General features: G+C 40.3%; 1 protein-coding gene across 20 annotated transcripts in view; it reads left to right on the top strand.

Annotated features, from left to right (window-relative positions):
• The window catches only part of NCKAP5 (NCK associated protein 5), a 413,976-nt gene that overhangs the window by 123,144 nt on the left and 271,537 nt on the right, over nucleotides 1-19,295 (top strand). For 19 of the 20 annotated variants that reach the window (XR_012777069.1, XR_012777067.1, XR_012777068.1 and 16 more), the window contains one exon: nucleotides 18,904-18,977. Coding sequence is in view for 16 of the 20 variants with exons in the window: in XM_075511575.1 (XP_075367690.1) it covers nucleotides 18,904-18,977 (74 nt within the window). In the remaining 4 variants the exon portion in view is untranslated. Of the gene's footprint in view, nucleotides 1-18,903; nucleotides 18,982-19,295 lie in introns of all 20 variants that reach the window. The other variant, XM_075511571.1, reaches the window with a different exon arrangement.

Here is a 19,295-nt window from a genome sequence, read left to right as displayed (position 1 = left end):
CTTAATATGATCTAACTTTGAAGTTGACCCTGCTTTGCGTGGAGGGGTTCCACCAGATAACTCAGAAGACCCTTTCAACCTAAATTATTCTGTTCTGTTCCTGGGGCTCATATACCTTTGTCTGAAATGGCTTGGCCTAGACATTACCAGAGACAGGACTAATGGAGTAGACAAATTGGGTTCAGTAAATCTCAGATATCCATTTTTATTAAGTTATAGAAGATGGCAAAAGTATCAGTATAATTATTATCTGAGTAAACAGATATGAGACCTTTGTGGTCCATCCAACATGGTTAACATAAGACAGATACTTTAAAAATGCCTGTAAATAGACAGTTCTCTATAAATATGGTCACCACATGTAGAGCTTCATATGAAAAAATGGCTTTCCAGCTTGCATTTGCATGCTTTGTTAGAAATGAAAATATGTATAAAGGTGTATTTTCTTCCAAAACACCACAGTTACATAGACAGTACCTCCTAAATGTGTTTTTAGATGATCCCTATTTTAAATATTAAGTAACTGTTTAATTCATGTTAGGGAAAACAGATCTTTGTGACCGTTACTATTATTGGTTGGGATCATACAGCAGTAAAAATTGAGAACACTTCTTTTATTACATGAAATGATGCCCAATACTGAGGCTGCTGATCCTTTCCCTAGAAGTGATTCCAGATCCACTTCCCTAGATCCTAGGGCGGTGATCAGCAGTGTTAGAAGCTTCCTTTCATAATTAGTGTAAGATTATTTTTTTCTTAAATTTAGTCATACTTCTGCTCTTTCCCTTTCTAAGTATTTATATGCATTTTCTTCACTTCAATATCTAAATAGCAATAGGCTCATGAGAAACAAACTTTGTGTATCAAAAGCTACCGTCTCTTAGCATGCACCTGTACGTCCTTTCATGTGTGTGTATATGCATACATATATAAATACACACATTTTGTGAGTTTGGTTCTTGTATTGCTTTTGGCCAACTGAAAATGTACATGTCCAGTTGCTTTATTTCCTATTTTGATTATACGAGTTTTTCTGTTTGATAACAGGAGATTGCACAGAGAAATAGCATCTGACAGTGTGCAAATAAAATACCTGTCCCTTTGTCAGACAGGTTTACAGTCACATAAAAACACACAAAAGGAGTGAAAACAACCACACAAACGCAGGGTAGACATAAATCTTGTCTGAGTAAAGCTGAAAAGGATAATCTGACTCCTGGAATAACAGAGGAGAGGGAGAACCTAATGTTTTGAAGTGTCCTGTGCAGGAACTAGGAGCACATCATTCACTTTTACTTTCCATTGATTAGACACAGTTACGGGAAAGGCACTCGGGTTTGGCATCTTTCCCTGTGCTTAACAGCCACCGAAGGTGACTTCCAGGGGGATCCCAGCTGGGGTTCCGAAGTGCCTAACCACTGACACTGGCACAGAGCAGGATGTTGATATTTTTAAGCTCTAAAGCTCTACACAAATAGGCCCAAGATTTAGCGAGGACACAATAATTGCTTTCCTTTCAACAGCAGGTGACACATTTCCCACTGAGAAAAATATAATCCTGCTGCTTTTAGTCATAACAGGAGCAACAGGAGAAAAATAGACAAGGAAGTGGGAAATGTCACCAGTTGTGTCTTGGAAAAGCCGTTTGCAGGCATGAGCGAGCCTCTAAGTACACAAAATTAAACCATGAATTGACAGGTCTAAGTTCTAGCTTATTGTCCATGAACTGCAAGCCCCCACATGATATTATTTAATAATTAACTGAAATTTTCCAAGTTTAGAAAGAGCTGTGAACTCTTCACTGCTCCTTTTCCTCACTGATTTTGCCCGGGTAGCACACCTCGACTGAGCAGGGAGCACGTGTGTGCCCCAGGCGGTGTGAGTAAGGCAGCAGCTCCACGGCTGGTCCAGAGAGGATGAGCACGGAAAGGGCCTTGATGCTGCTCTTCACATTTAGCAATGCAGACACATGCTGTTCTAGCATTTTGATCAACAGCAATAATATTTAACCTCTCCTACTGAGTATCAGATACTGTTATCTGACTGCATCCCTTTCTCTGTTGTCGTTCACATAGACCCTGAACCTGGAGTTCATTTCAAAACTCACTCCTATCTGCAGACTCAGTTAGGCTGAGGTTTACCTCCGACCTTGGGGTGGCCAAGGCAGGAACAGTGCCTTCATGTGCCAGTACAGCTGGACTCCATGTCTGATTGCCTCTCTGGGAGCTTATATATGCTGATGAAAATGATGATGTAAATTGGTGGTAGAAATGGTGAAACCTAGCTTAATATTGTGCTCCTGTGTCACTGGAATTGCAGTGCTATACACTGGAAAGCAGCCTCGTTCACATCCCCTCAAAAGCTTTGAGGGGATGCAAATAATCAGATGTCATTGTGGAACTAATTAGTGTTCCCATATAAGTTATAAGTTAGTAAATACTTCTGGAGTTTGCAATCATGTTCAAGAATTTCCTCTTGGTGGATATTAGTGTGTGTCTCATATCTTTGGTGTGTGTAACCATTTTCAGATAAAGCAGTTATAGCATATCAATGCTATAAATTAAAATTAGATGAGGAGGAAATCCTCAGATCTCCCAGAAGAATAGTACATCTCCACATTATTCCAACTCTAAGCTACATTTATGATGTATTATATCTGTTAAGAGTTGAACACTGCCTTTTTTAAAACAAAGGTTTTCCCCATGTAGCACTAATCATAGCTAAACAAATAATTACTGATTTCTGGAAAGCAGAAAACTCTGCCTTTTTTAGTATCTTAGTATTAAATTTGAAAGAAGAGGCTCTAATCAGCAGCATTTTAGGAGACAAATAATCTAAAGGTCTTTTTCATCAAAATTTAAAAGAGAATTCAATATGGCTTGAGATCTATCAGCTGATACATCTTAGCATAGGCAGTACAATCTGTCAAAGCAGCAAAAAATCACTTGTTCCTGAGACATCGCTAGAGCTGACTGTGTAACTCTCTTTTGGAAAGGGCCTCTCCAGTTCTCAAGACCGTAAGATTAAGTCACTGGATCCTAACTAAGTACACACTGTTTGAATCAGCTTATTTTTTGTGCATGTGCATGTGAGTATGTATAATGCACATACATACTTGGCATGTTTCTGATGCCAGGTTAGGGAGATGGATGTAATCAGACTAAAGGACTGGAAGGAATGAGGACATCTTGCTTTCAGCCACCGTCTTGCCAGAATGACTCAGAGAACATGACCTGTTGGTGACTCAGTTTCCCCAGCACAGAGATCAGTCCAGTCATCTCTGTGAAATTCTTCACTCTTTTGGCATTGCAGGAGTGCCTGCAAAGTTTTGCAGTCTGAAATGGCAGACTCATTTGCCTTGTCTTAATCCTCGCCTTGCCCCATATTTACTTTGTGGCTAGACAGATACTCACATTCAGCATGTCCTTCTGGCCCCAGGCATCTGATTCGTGAATGCAAAGTAATATAAGGGGGAATTCAGCTATCCACATAAATGATTGTGTCTTTCAAATATGTACAGAGGAGGGGTTTTTTACCTTATGCGGTATGAATGCAAGTATCAAAGGAAAGGAATTTATATGCTGGGCTTCCTTGCCCTCCCCCGCTCAGAAAGAGAAAAGCAAAGCTGTTGGATACATAGGAAGGAATGGGGAGACAGATTTGAAAATTTACCAAAAGTCTAAAGGGATTTCAGAAATCTCCAAGGGAGCAGAATGAGCACATTCTCGTGAAAATCTCATTAGATGCCTATCTGCATCTTCAGATGTTTAAATGCCCCATCTAACCCCGTGCTGTTTTGTTTCCTTTGTGATTCATGCTTTTCCCTTCAACAACTGGAGAAACACAGGCAAGAGTGGCTGGACTGATAGACCCAGGCCATACCGAGCTGAGATACATTTAAGTGAGCACTGCAGGGTTGGGTGTAATCTGGAATCCTACCCTGAGCATCCTCATCAGGAGAGACTACAGCAGGACAACTCGTTGGGATGCCAGGTCTAGGGCCTTTTCTGCAGGGAGGCTGTTTTAGCACATCCCAGGTGCATGAAGGAGGCATTCCCCTTAAGGCCCTGTTCCTAAACTGCTACCGCAAAAACCTTTTGGTCGAACAATTTTCTTTTATAAGACTCAGAATTATAAAGGGTGCTTGGAAGAAAGAGAGGTGGGGCAAGAGAAATGGCTCTGTTCACCAGCAAACTTCTGAGCGCTTCCCTACAAGTCTCCGACCATAAAGTGTTGAGGCATCTTCCTGCTGGGAGTGCATGCCGTGCTTTCATAGCATGCCACTATCTCCACATCCAAACAGGGAGTTTGTGACACGAGTTTGTGCCAAAATTTCCTTTGAGTCCCGTACAACCAGAGGACAGTACTGTTCTGCAGTGAGGATGTTTGATATCCAAAAAGAAACAGTTGGAAAGGAGAAGAGGAGAAAGGTTATTATTCAGTGTAAGGGCTTTTTCTTTCAGAGGGGGATTGCTGAAGTACACATGATATGCATTTATATAGAAGTAATTTGAAAGCTTTATACTGACTAGCTTGCTTTTGTTCTTAAAGCTTTTGTAGATGATTTACGAAAAGTCTTATTTCTATTACTCAGGCATATGAAAAGAAGCAAATTATCTTATTACATTATGTGGACAGTCAAAAGAAGAGTTAAATGGACCATACGACTTTCTCTTAAAACATTAATTTTCTTGTGTTGTCTTTAATTTCCTTCATAATGAAATGCTCACAATAGCCACTGGGTATTACTGTATGAAAGATAAATTAGATCATTCCTGTTAGATGTAAATCCTCTCCTAGACTTGTCATCAGGATATGATTACTGTAAATTTCTCTATACATGTGAAATGCCAATCCCTGAAAACATTTCCTGTTGGAAAACAAGAGATTTTCAGAGTCTTTTCATTTAAATACTGTCAAGTTGATGGCTATGGAAATGCTTTTTAAATGAATGATGCAGGACTATATCTAAAGTTTGAAAATTGCTTTTCCTCCCCTGAATAAGTTTAATTCTGCAGTATCAATGAGAGTTGCAGATGCTCAGCACTTTTCACAGCGAAGCCACGCAAGATTACATGAGTACAGCTGAGTGGGTCCAATGGTTCAGTTTTAAGGCTACCTTGATGTCTGTAACACCTTAAAACCATGCTGACGTGGTAGGCTTCTCTTTATGTGAGAAGTAAGATCCGAGAAGTTCCTACCATTTCTGCAGGCTTCCCGTGGGAGCTGGGTACCTGCACGTACTGCCTGCTCGGGGCTCTGCCGCTGCCGAAGCCGTGAGACAGGGCACGGCCTTCAAGACTGACCACCCTTTTCCATAATAATATGTATGAAATGCGTGTTAGTGTAGATGATCAAGATTTGAAAGGGAATGCATACCTAATTCTTTAGCACTTTCTAGGCTGGAATCTTTGTTAACTTTTAAAGTTTCTTAAAGTTGATATTTTTTTTCTCCTGTGATTGAATATAAGCTCAATATTTCCGATCTAGAGTATGCACGCTAACATCTTAAGGCTTATGGCAAGTAACCTAAAACATCAGCCCTTGCGAGGATCATACAGTAAATTGTCTGTGATTCACCCATGGAGTACCTACACAGTTCAGATGCGCTATTTCAACCCTTCTGTTGTATATAAATTATTGCCAGTAGTTTTGAGTACTCAGAAACATGAGATGCTTAACAAATGCTAGATGACAGCAGGAGGTCAGTATGTACCAGAGTGTTTATGTCAAATAATTAGTATCCCCAAATGACACTTTTTTTTAAACCAGTTGTTCAAAAATCTTTTTGTCCAATTACTCTAAAAATCACCCATTAACAGTACAGAGGAAAAACTGATTACTTTGTGTATCTCTTGTCTGTCTTTGTTTTGGACTGACATGCCCTCAGTTAATTCCATCAAGGTCGGCACGATTCCAGTTGAAGCTGACCCATAACCCACTTACACACGGGAAACGGGATGTCAACTTCGTGTGAAAAAAGAATGCTTTTAGGTACACATTGATATGTATTTTGTTTTAATTTGTCCTCTGTGTCTCAGACCAGTGAGAACCAAGGCTTCTGCAGGAAATTGTGTATATGTCTCTGTCTCCCAAGAGAGAAATGCAGTATCTAAACATCACAAAGTCGGCAGGAGAGCAGCAGGTACACTAACATGACTCATCACTTGTTCCCATAGATTTTCCAGCTGATGGTGATAAAGATCTTTAAAATGTAATTCAGTTAAATATTGTAAAGAACTTTTCCAGTAAGCTGCTGTAAGTGACAAGAATTAGATTAGCGGAAATATAAGGTTTATGCTTATATTCTCACTGTTAATTCACATTAAGTTCCCTGTGGATTGAAAGATTCATGTTCAAAAACCATGGATAGCTAAGTATTTCACTTGCTATTTCACACATAAAATTAAGGGCATTTTTAAAGTTACATTTTTGAATGTTAACTGGCAAGATAGTGTATAACACAAAAAGCTATCATGTAATCTGAATTGTCACTATATATCCTGCGTAGCAGCTGACAATGAATATTTATCTAAACAAGTATTTTCAAGCCTCTCATGCTACAGTTTGTGTTTGTTTCAGTCTTATTTGAATTACAGAATGTTTTGCAATAACTGTAACTAATATCGCTAGGCACATAACATTTCAGATGGATCTGCAATTCAGCCCAGCAATATTCAACTGCAGAAAAATTATTAGCGTTAACCAGGAGCTAAATTACAGCTTTGATTTCACTGGTACTGCATTGTACCTGTGAATTCTAAAATGCTGAACGAAATTAAAGGTTCACTTTAATTTTTATGAAAGGGAAACAGATTCTCTTTAAATTGAGTAGTGTCATTATATTTGTTTAGCATCTACTGTACATGGCATACTGAATTTACAAGCGTTCGGAAGACAAAACATTAATGATGTGTTAGACCTCTTATAAAAGCACAAGATAATAATGATAATTAATACAGTTGTTATGTGCAGGAATTGAAGGGGGAGTTCTTTGCTTTGTTTGAAACATAAGCGAGGAGGGAAAACTACCAATTTCTACTTTATGAAAACCTTTATGTTATGCTCAGTTACTCCTACACATTAAACTCAAGACTTTGCATCCGTATTCACCCAAGTGCATCATCTCCCTGCTCCCTGTCTGACTACAGGTCAAGGCAGGCCTCCCCCAAGGTCCCCTCTCCATGCATTGCAGCCGCTCCGGGAGCATGGCTCTAGCTCTCAGCTTTCCATCAAAGCAACCTTTTACACTCGCCTTCCTCGGCTGCTGCTCAGCTCGCTCTGGCTGTCAAAAGGACAGAGGCCGCTGCATGGCCGCTTGCAACACGCCTGTCACTGAGGCCAACTGAAGCGCTGGAGCACTGCGCTCATGTAAAAATCCATGCCTGCAGGGAACTGCACCCAAGCAGCACTCTGTTGTGTCATTTTGCATCCCAGTGAGACCACATATGCGCTAATCTTGCCAGTGCATCTAATTGCCACTACTGTCCCAGACTGATATGTACGGCTGTAAGTGTTTATAGCATTGGTAGGGATGACAGGGTTGGAGTTGCAGCCCAGCAAGAAATTGTGCTTTCAGTGCTTTTGTGCTTTCTGCTCCACCCAGAATTTACCGAGAATTAGTGGATATAACTAAAGGCACTGCTTTGGCTTAAGTATTTAACAGGCCTACACAACATAAGGGCATGCTTGTATGCTGTTTGCTGACACAAATGTTCCAGTTCTTATTCCCTTTCTGGGACTTTACTCAACTTTCTGCTTATAGCTTACCATTAAAGTGAAACATTTTCCTTCCACTAAATCCACTTTCACTAAATCCCTGATATACTTAAAGTTTATCTCCAACCAGCATCACATGATGCCGTCTAGCCTATACACCACTTAGGAAATGCCAAACTTCTTATGATTAATCCCCCAACCCCAGAAAGTCAGGTTCCATAGTGCGCTTGCCTGTCCTGCGCTGGGACTGCGAGCTCCTCTTATAAGCGGCGACAGTCGGCGGCTGTCAGAGAGCTGCAGCAGTTGCGATCAGAGCTCCTTATGGGAAAACTGATTTGCAAAACTGTCAGGGAAGGTTAGCTTCCTCACATGCATTGAATGGAATTGTTACCTACCAGAAAATATATTGAAAGTTTTAGAGAGTTTTTTTTCCATTTGCACAGATAAATACAAGCAGGGCCAATCCTGTTGCATTTATGAATGTTCTTATTTTCTTGAATATCTCATGGAAATCAGTGGGAATTTTGGCTGAATAAACAGTGTGATTCAGGCCACACTTTACAACTGATTCATGTCTTAGACTCCATTGTGTCCTACAAACAATCAAAACCCTAAGTTGAACCTGCAAGCCCTGGTAATGACAGCTGACAATAAATGTGCTTCAGGGAGAGCAGGAGCTGAGAGTGTTCCCTGCGAGCTCGGCTGCTGGTTTTGTTTATAATAAAACTATAAAAATGCAAAGGTGTATTTGTGTATTAGCTCCTGACTTGTTTCTTTTTTCTCTATACAAACACAGAGTGAAAAAGCAAACCAATGAATGGAGGATGTTTAGGAGTGTATTTATTTGCATGTTCCATCATTTATCTGTGTGTATATGTTTGTGTAGTGTATAGATGAGATGGGTGGATGTAAGACAGAGTAGTTCCCCTGAATTCAGCGTATCAGGAAGAGGCAGAGTGCTGGAAGCAGCTTCGGAGATTTCCTGAGCATTGCTACATCTTTAACACTGAGATAAATTTTTCTTGACTATAGATACGCATGTGCGAGGCATTGCAAGCAGAGCTGTCAACACAGAGATTAATTTTCACAATGTGCTATAACCAGTTCCCTCCTCTGTTTGAACAAGTTTGTGGCTAGAGCACAGCGTGCTGGCAGGTGGGCGAAAGAGGGATGGCAGGAGGAAGCAAGCGAGACCTGTCTGGAAAGGAGGTCTCAGCCTCTGGCGCTGCGCATCACCTTCTCTCTGCTTAGCTCCAGTTTCTCTGTTTTCTGTCCATACAAACCCGAAAGCGTCGATAATTTGAGTTTTGCTAAACCCTGGGTTACCCTGGTACTTAGAGCAGGGGACAGGAGCTGGAAATCCTCACATCTTTTTTGTTTTGCCCACTGATGCTTGGACACATTTTGGGATCATCAGATTGATACGCCTATAGCATTGTGTTGGATTCTTACGTTACATTTATATATTTTATATATGTGCATATATATTATATTTATATTTTTTACTATGGACTTTTAATAAGAGAATGATTGAACTGATGAGCATCTACTGCTTTTTTATTTAGTTTTTTTTTAAGTAGAAATGAAACTATATAAAGATATGCTTGATTTGTGTGTGTGCACCTTGTTCCTTCTCAGAAGTTGCCAGAATATATGTGAGGACAAGGGATAATGAAGTAGTGAAACAAAATGATAGAAAACTTCAGGTCCCAAGGTATTTGTTGTTAGGATGAATGACAGAGGTTATTCCAAATGAGTTAACAAGTCTGATACATACTGAGAATGAAGTGTCTTTATCTGTGAATGCCAAACATCTGTGATATCCTTAGAATTAGATTTCCCCAACTCTGCAGTAGATCCCATGAATGTTTTTCTATCCTTGTTAGAACGCCTTGTTGTCTTTAGTCAGTGTGAGTCACATGCAAGTGCCATATGTCTACACAAGTCAAATGCCTCCAACCAGCAGTTCTTCTGTGTGTTGTGGTTGATTTATATTCATAAAAAACATCCAAGAAATGATTCAGAAATTGTAATTACCTGGTAATGTCAGAAATTGATTAATTAAATGCTCCAGTGTTTACTCTGCATCTTTATGGCTGCTAACATTTCTGGGCATTTTCTTACAGCATCAGCGTCTTTGCTGGGTGAAGTTTATTAATGTAAATTGGATTTGACATAAACAAGACTACAGCTAATTATTTCATGTAAATATGCACATTGTGTAGCAGCAAACTCATAAAATCTGCACATCTTCTTGCACTCATTTTTCTTGACTCTGAATGTCTGGTTTAGCTATAGAGCAAATTCCTATTGCCCTAAATAACACTGACGCCTTTTCATTTGTGGAATTTCTGGGATATAAACATTTTAGTCACTCTGACACCTCCTTAAGTTACACATGGTCATCAATAACTTTGAACAAGCGGGAACTGTCACATGTACCACTATGCTAAGCTTCACTTTGTATTCTTGGTTTGTATTTCACTATATAGAGATGTTTTATACTGGCTGAGGACAAGAACTTTCCATATGCTGAGGTAACTGGGAGAGCAGCCCCAAACCTGCCCAGGAGACATAATCAGGGAGCTGTGGTGCAACCTGGATATGGATATGCACCCATATCCCTTCCTCTTCCTGGCAAAAAGGCAGGTTTTTCCCATCTCCCACCAAAATCCTTGGCTGCTGCAATTGCCTAGTTGATTTTTTTGGTAGTTTAGAAGCTCGAAGAGCTCTCGGTGCTTTTCCTTCCTCTGGGACTAGCGCGGGTGAGCGCAGCCCATAATCTGCACCATCATCTGCATCTGCTGCAGTTCCTGCTCGCTGCCTGTCGCTCAGGATCAGGCCCTAACCAGCCTGCTTGAACTTCATTCACAGTGAGCTACACTCAGGATAGATGGGTACCCATGGACACTCAGCCTTTATGTGCACTGAATACCAAAAGGATCTCCTGATTTGACCCCAAATACAAACAAGGGCATCCACCTGTTGATGCTGGAGGACACACTTCTATATGATCTTGGGTTTGTTCCTGCAGTAACAGCGTGTACCTCTGATGTATTGTTCAATGAAGCTGTTAACTGGTGTTAAAAGCTCCATGACTTAGAGGATGTCTAATAAATTCAAACTTTTCTGGTATGATATCATCCTTTTCTATTTCAAGATCATTCAAGTAAATTCCAGGTAATGCTTTGTATTTGCTTCTACTGATTTATACTTATTTCAGGGAAAGAAAATCAGCTACAAATAGCATGGATTTGCCTGTTGGAAAAAATGTCCAGTTTCCTTTACTTATACAGCCAAGTATTTTAACAAAAAAATGTCAAGTTCTAGATGTGTTCACTGTACTTACTCACTCCTGCTGTCCTTCTTTCTGGTTTCAGTTATCTCTTCCTCTCATCCATCTTCTTGGTTTCTGACTTTACTCCCCACTATCTTATTTTATATCCTATCTTATTCTGAAAAATATTCCAGTCTGTCAAATAAGCACATATTTTTTTAATGGATCCCAGTCTGAAATTGTCTATCCAAGTGCCTATTTTCTGTAAAATATTATTTTCATCTCTGTTTGATCTCAGGAATTTATCCTAACACTCACCTACTTTATCTTGGGCTCTGCTTCATTGCCCTGACAGAGGACAGCTGTCATACTGTTTTATAAATCGACATTTGTCCTTTAACCTAGCTGTTGCTTAAACCATTAAATGCTTTGAAAGTTAGGGGCCAGCGTATTAAATTGACAAGAGATCCAGTATGTTGATTTTGCCACTGCCAGGGATTTTGTAGGCTATGGAAAACATGGGCATCTGCTAGAGCTTCTCATTTACCTTGATCCTAATGGCCTGGGTTACAGACATACAGGTTCTAGGTGACACTGCAAGGATTGCTGTGGCCTCTGCTTAGTCACCTGGTTTTGGTGAGGAATCGGGACACTGAGAAATCACATACCTGTGAACTGAAGCTGTGTGTTCTTGCTAGGGACAGCAGGCATCCCTTAGAAAGAAAGGTCTTACAGGGAAGATACAATGTTGTATTACTATTGGGGTAGCAGCTGGGAAGCTCTGGGATTCTTTCCTTCATCCCCAGTACTGAGATACTTCATTGATTTACTGCAAATCTACTTTAATGTAATTAACTTCCATTAGGTCAACTTTTTAGCTTTTTCTCTTCCAGAATTGAAGTCCAGCATTACTGCTATCCTCCTACCTGCTATGATTTATCCTTCATGTCAAGGCCCATGTAGGTTGTATGACTGACATGTAAAACCGCTGTAACCTTTAAAGGGTGAGCAACTCAAACCAGCCAAGCACCTAGAAATCTGAATGGTGGCAGTGGTTTTCACCAAATCTGTTCTTCACTTTCCAGCTATGGTCTACTAAGCCAGGGAAGAGCCCTGTTTATAAGCTGGTGGAAGATAACCCAAAACTACAGCATTCTCCAAGGCCCTGTGTGGGAAGAACACGAACATCAGGTGCCACTGAGCAGCAGAGTACCCACGTCGTTATCCCAGAGCCTGTATTTCTTTGGGGACAAACTGGCAAAAATTCAAATGCAGCAGAGCTCTGGATGCCAGCTGCGAATCTGGATAGCATTCCTCTGCGAACTGTCCCTGCATCCCTGTAGTCAGAGTGCACAGGGGTGCAGAATCTGTCCATTAGCTAACGAGCTTGTGCTATTTCAGGCTTTATTAAACTCTGCTGTCCTTCATGGATAGTGCCATTTAACAGGGTGCAAAGTGGAAGCCAAGCAGCAGCAGGAGGAAAACCCAGCTGAGTTTTTACGAAAACAACTGGCTTCAGATGAGTCAGTAAATCAGTTTTAATCACTGCAGCTGAGATGTAATATGAACTGTTCACTGAGGCTTAAGTGATTTTGAACAATTAAGAAATTTGCTCAACATTTTTATTAAAATAATCATTACTGTTTTTACCAGAATGGTGTAATTCCACAGTATGTGCACGAGGGCTCTTGCCAGCCTTCTGCTCCATTGCAGATGCTCTAAATGTACACTTTCATGCCAGTTGTTAATAAAACTGGCAATTAAAATAACATGTTGAAATCAGGTAGGAAAATAATAAATCAGCATTAATGGCAATTTTAAAAGATCTTCTTTTCTTAAGCTGCCCGGTTTAGCTTTTATTGCTATTTAGCACCAAAGGTAAGCAGTCTAGCCAGGTGTGGTATTGAAGGGAGTGACAAAAATACCTAATGCAAAGAGGTTTTCTTTTTTACACCTGATTTATTTTTAGTGTGCAGCTGAGTAATGTTGTATAACAGACAGCTCACTCAAATCCTCAATTATAACGCTTTCAGACATGCAAAACACATAGTCCAGACAAGAATACACACATGTATATATATATATTTATATATATATATGTAATCTCCTCTTGGGCTGCTGGAAAAAAGCCTATTTTCTATCAAAGGTTTATGCAGCAGGATGATTACAAAAATAAATATTTTACAAAAGTTAGAATATTCTCTGAAGGCACTCTCCCTAGATCTAAAGCTTTACCCCAAGGCACTCTTCCAAGATCCTTCAAAGATGACTTGTGTCTCTGCACATAGTGTAACAGCTTAGATCTCCCCCTCACGGGTCAATCCCATCCACTCTTTGCTTTGCTAACATCATTTCCTAATTGCAACAGTCTGCTGTTTGGCTGCAGACAGCTTTGTTGTTGTTTGATTTCTAATAACCTTTCCCTGGGAAAATACCACTTTCCGCATTGTAACAGATGATCGTGGGCTCTATGTAGTTCCCTGTCTCGAGGGCTGGACGGCTCCAGACACTCGCAGGAACTTGTCTGTACGTTTATCAGGTTGTTCATTCGGTGTGTTTCTCTAGTCCTCAATGACAAACATCCTCCTCTGTGAAGCACAAGAGCCTGAATCCACGCTGATGGTTTCCCGTCTGGTTTCAAATACAAATACTATCAGAGGCGAGGGGTAGCGTTGCAGAGGACTGCATTAGGGCGGTCTGCTCAGCGTCCATCCCAACTGAACCAGGAGCGGTGTTAGATGTGCCAGAGGGAGAAAGGGATGCTTTGGGCTCTGCAGGTTTGAGTATGACTTTGACCTCCCAGCCCTGCTTCAAAGCCGGTCTGCAGGGAGATGAGCGCTGGCCTAGGCTCCATCCCAATTTCCCTGTTTTCCGCACAACTCGGGCATCTCAGCTGTGCGCCCAGGTCGTACGCTGGGAGCTTGTTCAGGACAGGCGAAGCAGCGGCAGGCAGGGCAGCTGCCGTGTCCCTGCGTGCCCGGTTGAGGTGTGTGGGTTTCGGAGAGCTGGGGTATCACAGCCGCAGGACAGCCTGGTCCCACCGCAACGCCGCCCACCTCCCAGTGACCGCTGCCCAGGAAAAGCTCCGAAGCACATGCTTAACTTTTAGCACATGAGTAGCCCTATTGAATTAAGTACGTAATCAAGTGATTTGCTGCATCAACGACTGTATCCTTAATCCTTTTCACATATTGCTAAGCTCATTAAACTCTCTTTGATACCAAGCTGTGCAAGTTCCTTAAGAGGCAGAGACTACATGCTATTTCTTTAGCTTAAATTTATCACCTCCAGCTTCCAGCGAGGTACTCCTGTGTTATAAGCCAAAGGTTGCCCTAAGGGTTTGCCCTGTAACAATGGATGGGAAAATGTTCTGTGTGCTATATAATTTTTGATACCCTGCCCAGCACAACAGCATGGATATGCCAGAACAAATACCCACGTAACCAACCAAAATACTGAGCAGTGGATCCTGGGCCTCAGTGGAGGCACTTAATTTCCTTTCTCTTCCCCTTTCTTTCCTGACAGCCATCCAGCTAACAAAGAAAAGGAAAAAAAAAAGCAAAACAATTAAGCATTGCAAAGTTAGATATTTAGTTCTGTCAAAAAACATACTTAGGCATATTTGTAGGCTTGTGCTTCAGCTCAAAACAGTGACAATTTTGGTAAAGCAATTCTCTAATGCTCTCTAAATTAGGTGAGCTGGTATGTCACATTTGCATACCAACTCCTCCTAGATGCCAGAATCTACGCAGCTGTTAGAAAGATCTTCTACTGCATTTAAACATATTACAGAAGGTTTCTTCCTTAAAACAGAGAAGTTATATAGCATCACAGGAGAATAGATGGAGCAGTGAAATCCTCCTGGCTGGAAGCTAACTAATTGAGAAGAAAGGGGACAGGTTTCACCCATCATTCTTAAAAGGATTTAAAAAAATCACTTTTTTTTTTAATCATGGACTCCTCGGTAATCCTGCAGGTTGGGAGGAATTGCTGGAGGTCAGAGTGGGGCTCAAAGCAGGGCCAGCAGAGCTCAGGCTGCCGAGATCTAGTCCAATTGTGAATAATGACATGAATGGTGATTCCAGAATTGCTATATAATATCATCAGATTTATAAAAATACACTAATTTGGAGTCTTCAACTTCAGATTCAAAATGCTTCATAATTTTGGAAATGTTGACTTGGCCTTACACAGCCTTACCCCCTCCTGCTTTGCAGGTGCTCAGCATGCAGCCTTTCTACACTTCAGTCTTTCGGTAGGAAAGAGGGAACAGGCAGAATTGTAAGCCACTTCTGAAACCCTGGGGCCAGTGTGCTTTTGCAGCCTTTCTCTCCTATTTGGTTGATCTGTCTTATTAGTATCTAGTATAAGTACCAGTCATGTCTACCTAAATGATTCGTACCCTTACTCAGTTATTGGATCTTGTCTCTATTTTCATGAGGAAAAGGTATTTTTTTCTTACGTATGTGTGGGTCACTTGGATCCTCCTTCCAATAATGCAAACTCCTGCAGTTGTACGCTCGCATCAGAAAATGACGCTCTGTGTAATTTTTCAGACTCAACAGTTAGCCATGCTATTCAAAGCCTACATGGTGCAAGCATTCGTATGACAGAGCTCCAAGGAAGCTACAAAATATTTGTATTACTCCTCTCGATGTGATCTGTTGGGCACTGAAAAATGTCGGTACTTTACTAAACTATATATATAGTCTTTGTGAAAAAGTATGATTACTATAGCTTTTTTTCCCCCCGATTTTATGCTTTCACTGAATGTGCCAAGTTATTCTAAATCACAGAGTTGGTCTAAATCTCAAATCACTGCTTGCTATTTGCTTCACGTTGGCAAAATGGTAATATTGGGTTCTGATCCAGGGTTTGCAGGATTTGGCTTATTAGGATAGCTGATAACAGAAAAGAGCAGAAACTGGGCTTGGGAACAGAGACCTTGTCTGAAGCAGATGGCTTGCAGATGAATGTGCCATAGCAGCACAGAAGAAAGGAGGTACTTCTAATCATGATGTCTCTATCCAATCATGGCTGATTTTTTTTACATCACTTTTGCACACTGACAGATTACATACTCCTGAGTTGCAGGTCTTCAAAGAGAAATAGAATAGTATTTCTGATTTGCCACAGGAAAAACTTAATATTAAGGCAGCAGTCATACAGGATAAACACATTGCTTTCTTTTCCCCCATTGCCTTTATTTCTAGATAATATTTTTGAGAAAATTGCTTCAGAATGAGTTTTTTATATTATCATGGTAGAATTATGCAGAATAAAACTGCTGATCCTATCCTTGCTTGTAGGGCAAAGTGCACTGATGAATAAATCAGGAATATTGTTTAATATTACATTAAAAAGATATAAAGGTATGTTGTAGTTTAACCCCAGCCAGCAACTAATCCCCACACAGCCGCTCGCTCACTCCCCCCCACTGGGATGGGGGAGAGAATTAGAAGAGTAAAAGTGAGAAAACTCATGGGTTGAGATAAAGACAGTTTAATAGGGAAAGCAAAAGCTGCGCGTGCAAGCAAAGCCAAACAAGGAATTCATTCACTGCTTCCCATGGGCAGGCAGGTGTTCAGCCATCTCCAGGAAAGCAGGGCTCCATCACGCGTAATGGTTACTCAGGAAGTCAAACGCCATCACTCCGAACGTCCCCCCTTCCTTCTTCTTCCTCCAGCTTTATATACTGAGCATGACGCCATATGGTATGGAACAGCCCTTTGGGCAGTGGGGGTCAGCTGTCCTGGCTGTGCCCCCTCCCAGCTTCTGGTGCCCCTGGCAGAGCAGGGGAAGCTGAAAAGTCCTTGACCAGTGTAAGCACTGCCCAGCAACAACCGAAACATCTCTGTATTATCAACACTGTTTTCAGCACAAATCCAAAACACAGCCCCATACTAGCTACTATAAAGAAAATTAACTCTATCTATCTCAGCTGAAACCAGGACAGGTATTAATACTAATTTATACCAGGTTCATTGTAGTAAAAAATATTAAGTAAAAAAGGCAGCTTGTTCTAAAAACTTGATTTGCAACTAATCATCATTATACATTTGTACAGTATATGTTTTCTGAACTGTAATATATGTATATTACAGAATGACTTTACTTGTATTGGCTTAGAAGAAGCTTGCTGCTTAATTGCATGGTGTAAAATTCAAAGTAAAATTCAACTCAGTTGAGTAACAGGAGAGTAAGAGCCGATGCTGACGCCAGCGTCTAATCTAAACAGCACTGGTATAACAGCTATATTAATGCCACTGAAGTTCATGGCGTTTCTCACGATTTACATTATTTAACGTTTTCTGAAAGTAACATCTACAAGACACATCTATCTACAGCAGTTAGATTAAAATTTAAGCTTGGGGCAACCACAGAGCTGAATGGAAAGTTTCACAATATCCAAAGGTTTTCAAGCAACGCAGTTTGAACAGGATACGGCTGAGATGCATTTGCACAGGGTCCTGGGGAGCAGCTTCTTACTCCTCCCTCCTGTCTGTGCCAGGGACCATTTCTTTGTGTCATGACAGACTTTGGGGAACCACTCTCTCTCTCTCTCAATCAGAACAAGAAAATAATTACTGTGGGCAGAAACACAGAATCACTTAGAACAATTCCAGTCCTGAAAAATAAAAACATACATTCATATATAAATTATCGTCATTAAAATCAGCTAACATTTATCTTCACCTTGAGAAGACATGATGATGTACCGTCACTGTAGTAGCTATCTCATATTCCTGGTCATGAAGATAAATGGCTGAGAAGAACCAACTACTTTGCAACAAAAATCCCTATTTATACACAAAAGAAATAATAATAATAGAGAAACAACCGCTAATACAAACAAGAACCCCGTGAAGTGGTTTTGTGATGAGTCCAAAGCTTAAAAAGTGGAGCTATAAAGGCAGAGGTTTTGTCTCCAGAAAGTGAAGATGGCTTCTTTTCCGTGTAGTACTCCAACACTTGTTACTTCCTGAAGTATGAGGCTTGAAACATATTTTTGCTTTGGTGAGGTATTTCAAGAGGGTTATATAGTTACTGATCGGTTTTCAGAATAATAGTAATGTGGCTGTGTTGGTACCGCTGTCATACAGATATATCATTTTATATCACGTTACTCTGTGTGTTCATTCCGAAATATTTTATATAAATAACACTGAAGTTGCCTTCCTCCTGGAAATGAAGTGGTATATTTCTATTACTGATGTATTTCTCTGCTGAGAATAAACATCATCTCTTTGCACTGAGTTTAAAGAATAGGCTACAATAAGGAAAAAATCCGAATTGTTCATCTGATCATGATTATTTATCAGAAATTCTGTCTAGACACAAATACAGTAGCTTTCATATAGCTGATATTGCAAGTTATAGCATCTGCAAAAGTTGAACTGGAAAATGATATAGTAGCTGAGTTATAGTTTCATTTTCAAATAGGGTACATGCTATAATATTTTTCATACCATCCATGAAATAAATATTTGAGTCAAATATTCAGTTCACTTTGATTTATACCTGAAGTAAACAAAATGTGCACCAAGACAGTGACTGCTTTGTTGAGAAGTTATTTTTCAGTCTGGATCCAGGGAAGATAATTCTGGGCTTAGAATATGGATATGTATTTATATGTAGTCCAATTTATTTGTGCTGCTTGCATATCCTCATCGCCTTTTGTCTTCCCCTCAAATAATCTCTGAAAAGTGTATTGGGCTACTGCCCTGTTCACTTGGTATGAATCCAAATTTGGCTTTAATCTAGATTTTTACATCATTGTGATCTCTGTGTTCATGGGATAACCTTGGGTGCAAAATGAAAGTGGACTCCACAAACTGTCTTTTACTCGAAATTTTACAAATGCTTTGAACATTGAAAAACTAACCTTTTAATCATTTTTCATTTAGGAATATATGGACTCAAACAAATACATAGAGCATTTAGTGACTCAGCTGGAAGAACAACGCTGGAATTTATGGAGGCAAGTACTATGCACATACATATTTATTTATGTTGCTATTTTGGAAAAAATACTGCACTCCATAGTTTTCATTCTTGAGTTCAAAGAAATGATTGGGTATTCGGTTTCTCCACTTTTTAATTCTTTGCAGACTAGCAAATCTTACCCAAGTGAAATAAGTAGGGCATCACACACGAGTTGAATCTTGCCTTTGCTCATCAGGGCAGTTACACATGCACAGGTTTCCTCATGTTCAGTTTTCTAAGCAGTGGGTGCTAACTCTACTGCAGGTTCTTTTAATTGGAATGAATTTAAGAAATGGTCTTATATTCTTGAGTA

This window comes from Mycteria americana, chromosome 9 (genome assembly GCF_035582795.1).
Source record: "Mycteria americana isolate JAX WOST 10 ecotype Jacksonville Zoo and Gardens chromosome 9, USCA_MyAme_1.0, whole genome shotgun sequence".
Lineage (NCBI taxonomy): Eukaryota > Metazoa > Chordata > Aves > Ciconiiformes > Ciconiidae > Mycteria > Mycteria americana.
The sequence above is the reverse complement of the archived record's forward strand: the minus strand, read 5'-3'. Positions and strand labels throughout refer to the sequence as shown.